The sequence below is a fragment of the Amaranthus tricolor genome, chromosome 5 (assembly GCF_026212465.1).
Source record: "Amaranthus tricolor cultivar Red isolate AtriRed21 chromosome 5, ASM2621246v1, whole genome shotgun sequence".
NCBI lineage: Eukaryota > Viridiplantae > Streptophyta > Magnoliopsida > Caryophyllales > Amaranthaceae > Amaranthus > Amaranthus tricolor.
This window is the reverse complement of record NC_080051.1, coordinates 19,157,863-19,165,124: the sequence shown is the minus strand read 5'-3', so window position 1 is coordinate 19,165,124 and position 7,262 is coordinate 19,157,863. Positions and strand designations below refer to the sequence as shown.

At 30.7% G+C, this 7,262-nt stretch overlaps 1 protein-coding gene across 2 annotated transcripts; it reads left to right on the top strand.

Annotated features, from left to right (window-relative positions):
* The first annotated feature begins 784 nt into the window (after positions 1–784).
* On the top strand, positions 785–4,547 carry LOC130813848 (probable serine/threonine-protein kinase PBL5). 2 transcript variants are annotated; one of them, XM_057679740.1, is made up of 5 exons: positions 785–1,140; positions 2,328–2,593; positions 2,687–2,876; positions 2,983–3,371; positions 3,974–4,546. In XM_057679740.1, exons 1-5 carry the CDS (start codon positions 1,008–1,010, stop codon positions 4,289–4,291), a joined length of 1,296 nt encoding a protein of 431 aa, XP_057535723.1. In that variant the 5' UTR covers positions 785–1,007; the 3' UTR covers positions 4,292–4,546. The 2 variants fall into 2 exon arrangements, with proteins under 2 accessions (XP_057535723.1, XP_057535724.1); XM_057679741.1 differs by lacking the exon at positions 785–1,140 and having other exon boundaries at positions 2,496–2,588; positions 3,974–4,547.
* Positions 4,548–7,262: the final 2,715 nt, after the last annotated feature.

Below are 7,262 nucleotides of genomic sequence, written 5' to 3'. Positions count from 1 at the left end.
CAGAATTTGAATTTATTTTCATCGGATCGAGTAAATATTTGTTTATTTTTTACAATTTTCCTAGAATTTTTTATTACCGTATTTTTAATGCAAGGATTTACGTTAAATTTGATACACATTTGTGCTAATTTTTTGATGATTTATTTTGATTTTATGGAAACATCAACTTGCGCCACATTCCTAAAAATAAACTCACTTATTGATTATATATTTTTAAAAGTAAATTCTCCTTTTTTTTTTATTTATAACATCCTTCAAACTTGCTTTGTTGTAAATCAAACAATCAGAAATAAGCAATATATATTTAAGCGAACTTATTTCCAACAAGTATATATACTCAATAGATAAGTTCATTTTTATAAAAAAAATATCAATACATAGATTTGTTTTCAGTTAATCGAATAAAAAAATTAATTTATTGCTTTTTCGATTTCACTCATTTAGCATAATTTGTAATTTTAATTTGTCTCACTTATTCTTAATTATTATTTCTCTTTTTAAACAATAATTGATGACAATTTTTTAATTTAATCTATAATTTCAATTCTTTTTTTAATTTCAATCATACAATTACTCTCTCTTCACTTATTATTTAATATCCAATTTTTTTATACTATATTCTTTCATTATTAATTTAAAAATGTAAATTGTCGTAATCATCAGCTCAATATTCGACTTCAAAATTTAAAACTCAATTAAAGTTGGGATTATATTTCTTGTTTACTGTACACCAAACCCCAACAGTCTCTGCCTTCTCTAGAAAAACAACAAAAGGGAGAAAAAAGTTTATAGAAAGAGAAACAATAGAAGCAAGACAGAGAAAGATTGTCATTTATTTGATTTTTTAAGAAGTTGAAAACAGGGGTTTTTTAAGGGGTTTTTCTTTTACTTTTACTTATTATAAGGAGAGATTGTCATTCATTCCTCAATTTTGTTTTAGTTTTAAGTTTTCTGTCTCTTCTCTGTTTGATTGTTTTCAAGATTACACACATTCAAGAATTAACAATATGAGTTGTTTTTTAGACTGTTTGGGAAAGTCTAGCAAGAAGAAGATAAAAGAAAACCCTAATCATAATTCTAAAGAAAATCCCAATTCTAATTATTCAAATAAACCTGACGATCCTACATCTTCTACTTCAGGTATTCATCTTTATACATTCAAATGTTTTCTTTCAATTTTCTTTTCTGGGTTTTTTTTTTTTTTTTTTTTTTTTTTTTTTTTTTTTCTGGCTGTTACATTGGTTTTTTATGAACGTTTTTAAATTTCATTTAATTTAATTACTGTTTTAAATGAGTTATTAATTCTGATGACGATCCTATGTGAACCAATTTTTTCTTTTCTTTTCAATTGATCTTATTTTACCAAAAAGTTTTCATTTTGAGAAAAAGAATGTCACTTTTCAATTACTGGGCATGTTACATGTGAATTGTGATGTGCTGTATGTTCTTGAATTGATCTTTTACATTTTGGGTATTTCTTGAAAGTTGATTTTGTGAATTATTGAGAATTTTGTTATTATTTTCTCATTCATAATAATTTGATTTTTTCGATTATGGGTGCTGAAGATTACGCTTAAAGGGCAAAACGGGGTATTGCTTTTCATATATGATATTAACTTGAAATATATTTAGTTAATTTATTTTTTTGCCATCTGATATAATAATAGTATGCGTTATTTTTTTTTTAAATTGGTAAAATACCAATACTACAAAACAAAAGATATTATATTATTTTTTATACCTTCAGTAATTTTGGGGCTTTTTCATCTTTGGCTCTGGATCTGGGGCCAATGAGTCGGCACTGCTGAAGCTTCTGGTTGTAGGCTTGTAGCCCTACCATGAGTCATATATTTTTATTGGTTGATTTGTACTTCACCATGCAAGAACATTTTAGTAAATAAGAGTTACTTATTAGATTAATAAATGGCCTTCACGTAATACATTAGATAGGGTGAGATACGATTAGATTAGATAGGATGAGAGTATTATTATTTTAATTTAATTTTTTTTTATTTTATTTTATTATTATTTTTTATGTGTGATTTATAAATGACGGTGATTGATTAGAAATTTTTGTACTACACTTGTTCATCTTGATTGTAATTTCAATACGTAGTCTTATATGCCTATTTTTGTGCTCATGCTTTGACTTTTCTTGTCATTTTATTACCTTACTGACTGAGACTTTGATTTTCATTGGATAATTTCCCACTTCCATCGTTCTTTAATGGTGGTTGTAGACATGAAAATGTGATGGTTTATGCTTGTTATACAATGATATTATGATTTATATCATTGCGTAATATTTAGTGGTTTTACTCTTATAGATGAATCTGCTGCTATGCAACAATTGGCTTTTAGAAGAGATGTAAATATGAGGCAGGAAGAGACCGGGGAAGTGGCCTCATCTTCGGGCGTTAGAGAATCATCGGTTTTTATGGGTATTAGTGGGGCAGGTGTTTCGGGTAGCACCAAAGCGCGGACATTTACATATTTTGAACTTGTGGAGGCAACGAATAATTTTCGATCAGGCTTTCTAGGCGAGGGTGGCTTTGGCAAAGTGTATAAAGGCAAATTGTTAGATACTAGTGAGGTCTCTTTGCTAATCTTGATCATAGAAGACTAGAATTATGTTTTCGTGTTAAGTTTCGATTCCTAGGAGTAAAATTTATCGATTTGGATGCAGGTGGTTGCTATCAAGCAGCTTGATCGTAATGGAGTGCAGGGCATCCGGGAGTTTGTTGTTGAAGTACTAACACTTAGTATGGTAGATCACCCGAATCTTGTGAAGTTGATTGGATACTGTGCAGAGGGTTCTCAGAGGCTTTTGGTGTACGAGTACATGCCACTCGGATCCTTGGAAACCCATCTACATGGTACATTAACATCTCGATTTGTGCAACGAGTAGTATCGTTTTCTTGCATTTGTTATTTGGATATCCTAATTGATTGTTTGTATTGACCGTGATACACATTTTAAAGACCTACGACTTAATCAGATGCCTCTCGACTGGAATACAAGGATGACAATTGCCGCTGGGGCAGCGAGGGGCTTAGAGTATTTGCACGACAAGATGAAGCCACCTGTAATATACCGTGACTTGAAATGCTCCAACATCTTGCTTGGTGAGGGCTATCACCCGAAACTATCAGATTTTGGGTTAGCCAAAGTGGGTCCCGTTGGGGATAAGACCCATGTCTCCACTCGGGTGATGGGCACTTATGGTTACTGTGCACCCGATTATGCAATGACTGGTCAGCTGACGTTCAAGTCGGATATATACAGTTTTGGTGTCGTTCTGTTGGAGCTTATTACAGGACGAAAAGCAATTGAGATGAATGGTGGCCGAGAACAGAATCTGGTTGCCTGGGTAAGATTGCTGTTTAATTTTTCTGATCGATCTATAGCTGCTTGGGCCATCGACACTATCTGTGTGATTTAGTGTTCTTCGATATCCTTTGAATATATGTATTACCGTTCACTTCGATATCCTTTGAATATATGTATTACCGTTCACCTCACTTTTCCATCTTAGGCTCGTATGTTTGCTATTGTTTTATTACCTACTCAGATAAATTTTCGTATCAAATGCTTTATAACTTGTCTTAAATTTGACATGATATTTTGGGATCCATTTTCATGTTCATTCGTTTGTCGATAAATGTAACATCGAGATGTGAGCTTGTGAAGGAAACTTAAACTTATCGAGTTTGACTAAAAAGGAAACTTAAAACTTATCGAGTTTGACTAAAAAGGAAAGTATTAAAGTAATTGACGGATGGTAGTATGGAAATCATCGAAAACCAGGAAACGCGGAAGCTCATTGTGTCCTTGTCAATATAAGCTGTGCTGTATGAGTCGAGCTTACGCATAATCTTATCGCACTTTACATCCCCGTTAGAAAATAGGCAAAGGCATCGACAATTAGAACTTGGCTTACATGTTGCTTACGGGTCCTATTTTTGTTTGCAGGCTAGACCGATGTTCAGTGATCGCAGAAAATTTTCACTAATGGCAGATCCAGCACTTGAAGGTCAATATCCCACAAGAGGATTATATCAAGCTCTTGCAATTGCAGCAATGTGTGTTCAGGAGCAGCCTAATATGAGGCCTCTTGTAGGCGATGTGGTAACCGCTCTAAATTACATTGTTTCTCAAAAATACGATCCTCATGCACAATCTTCTCATCATCGTAGAACCCCATCTTCCCCCGGTGTTAAAAAGGATTACGGTAGCAACAGTAAGATGCCTGTTTCTGGAGACAAGCAAAGTAGTGATTCGGAAGACTAAAAGACGGAAAATCAAATACAGCCCGATAATTCTTACATATGAAACGCTTATTCTTTGATATTGTTGATACTTGATACAATCGAATGCGTTCTGTTATCGAATTTTGTAATGAGCCGGTAACAAAATGCGCGATTTCATACAAATTGACATTGCAGAAAATGAATGTCTAATCTTCTTTTTAGTCCCTCCTCTCTGTTGTGTACATCTGAGCTGTGGATTTTTTTTGCCCAATCCTTAAAGTTCGCCATCCCTTTTCATTTTTTCGCCACCCCCTCTAAAATTACGTATTTGCCCCTGTAGTTTAAAATATTACAAAAATACCACTCCTTACAAATTTCTTATTTATAATAATAATAATAATAATAATAATAATAAAAACAACAATAATAAAATTAAATAATAATAATAAATAAAATTAATAATAATAATAACAGTAATAATAATAATAATAATAATAATAATAATAATAATAATAATAATAACAATAATAATAATAATAATAATAATAAAAACAACAATAATAAAATTAAATAATAATAATTATTATTCAAAAAAAAAAAAAAAGTTGAGTCGCCCAAAATTGGGCGACTGAACCATGGTCGAGTCGCCCAGATCTGGGCGACTGGACCATGATCGAGTCGCCCAAAATTGGGCGACTGAACCATGGTCCAGTCGCCCAATTTTGGGCGACTCAAATTTTTTTTTTTTTTTTTTTTTCTTTTTGAAAAATAATAATAATAATAATATTAATAATAATAATAATAATTTATAGATTAATGTAGTCTATTATAAATATGATAAAAAATCAATAATTATTAAATAATGGCTTGTGCAGGTCTCGAACCTGAGACCTTCATGTTAATAGTACAATGCTCTAACCAACTGAGCTAATAGACCACATTAATCTATAAATTATTATTATTTGTATTAATATTATTATTATTATTATTTTCCAAAAAGAAAAAAAAAAAAAAATTGAGTCGCCCTAAATTGGGCGACTGGACCATGGTTCAGTTGCCCAGATCTGGGCGACTCGACCACGGTTCAGTCGCCCAATTTTGGACTACTCAACTTTTTTTTTTTTGAATAATAATTATTATTATTTAATTTTATTATTGTTGTTTTTATTATTATTATTATTATTATTATAAATAAAAAATATGAAATGAGTGGCAAAATTGTTATTTTTAAAAAATCAGGGGCAAATTCGTAATTTCATTTGGAGGGGTGGCGAAAAAATAAAAAGGGTGGCGAAGTTTAGCAACACCCTTTTTTTGTATGTAAGGTGGTAGCTATTGCCTAGGAAAGAATTATTTTCAATTATGCATGTCATCAAGTTCCTACCGGCGTACAAAAAATATTTTCCTCTCTACTGTCTACGTAGGATGATGCTTTGGTTTTTTCTGTTTTACAATATAAACTGCTATATAGGCATAGCATAGTGGTGTATTTATTTTTAAGACTTGAAACCTAAACATCCTAATTACCAATGGAATGCCTCATCCAACTGACTACAAAAACTTGCATGCTATTTTAGCATTTTTGTTTGAATTCGACCCTAGTTTGACTTGATTTGAGGTAAATAATCCGATTCGAGTCCGAGAAAAAAGTTATCCGATTTCGACTTTACGATCCGAGTCTGAGTTAGAGACGATTCGGAGTTGGATTTTATTAAAAATCCGACACTCCGACCCGACTCCGTCCATGATGGAAATCCAACTTTGAATTTGACTTTTACCCTAATATTTTGTTTCCTTTAAAACTCTAAATGTGACTAATTCAAGTTCTCTCTCATAGTAATTGTAAATTTCGATTTTGAAAAACTACTTGGTATTTTTATTTAGATTAATCAATCAAAATACAACAAATCAGATCAAGATAAATAAATTACGCCAAATCAAAATGCAAGAAAATTTTGTTAAATTGTGATAGTAGGACTATTTTCTCTTGTTAAACGTGAATTCAAAGTACATATTTTTTTTGTTAAATTGTATATGAAAAATATATTTTGTTAATTTTGTATGCTTTAAAATCATTAGTACAATATCACAACGATAAAGTTTGATAATAATCCGACTGCACATCTGACTCCGTTTGAGGTCCGAGAGATTGAGAGTCCGAGTCAGGAAAAACTTGGAGTATGCATAATCCGACTCCGAGTGGAGGTGGAGTGAAAAAAAAAGTCCGACTATTATCCGGAGCAAAGTCAAAGTATGTATAATTTGAACCGAGTCCGAGCCATTGCCATCCCTAATTGTGAACTTTGACTCGTCTTATAGTAAGCATTACTAGAGCTAATAGCTTTTAATGATAAGAACTCATTTGGCTTATTAAGGCTTAGTTATTTAATTTAAAATATAATACTGAATATTAAATTGCTAATTTAGCTGTTGATATTTTTATATTTTATATTTTTATATTTAAAATAAAATACAAATAAATTGCCAAGTCACTTAGTAGTTTATTTATTATTTATTTTTTTAAACTACAAAACTCATATGACGACAATTCTTTTTATAAATCAATATATGACTTAGCAATTGGAAAAATTATCTTGAATAGTCCTACCTTTTTATGACTTTTCTATTATAATTTCACCTATTGGTTAATTATTAATAACCCAACTTTAGGAGTTTGCCTAGAGTAAACTTGAGTAACTCGATAACCTGCTATAGGTAATTCACCAAAAAGAAAACTGAAAATTAACGTAATATTAGAGAAAAATTTTGAAAATTCACATAAAAATTTTTGAATAATAAAAAAACTCAGAAATTTTTTTAATAATTTTTTCGACATTTTATTTAAATTTATCTTTTTTTTAAAAAAATAAAATTTGATGTAGAAAGTAATCTAGTTACCGTGTTCATTCTAAGAAAATATCCTCTAAAATTAAAATTATTCATGAATGATCAATAGGTGGAATTATTGCAGAAAATCATGAAAAAGATGAATTATTCTAAATAATTTTTCA

Bases quoted from the DNA above. Each gene is read 5' to 3' on its own strand.
- LOC130813848 (XM_057679740.1), top strand. From the start codon at position 1,008: ATGAGTTGTTTTTTAGACTGTTTGGGAAAGTCTAGCAAGAAGAAGATA. The intron at 1,141-2,327 runs GTATTCATCTTT...TTACTCTTATAG, and splicing joins TCCTACATCTTCTACTTCAG to ATGAATCTGCTGCTATGCAA. The intron at 2,594-2,686 runs GTCTCTTTGCTA...ATTTGGATGCAG, and splicing joins AATTGTTAGATACTAGTGAG to GTGGTTGCTATCAAGCAGCT.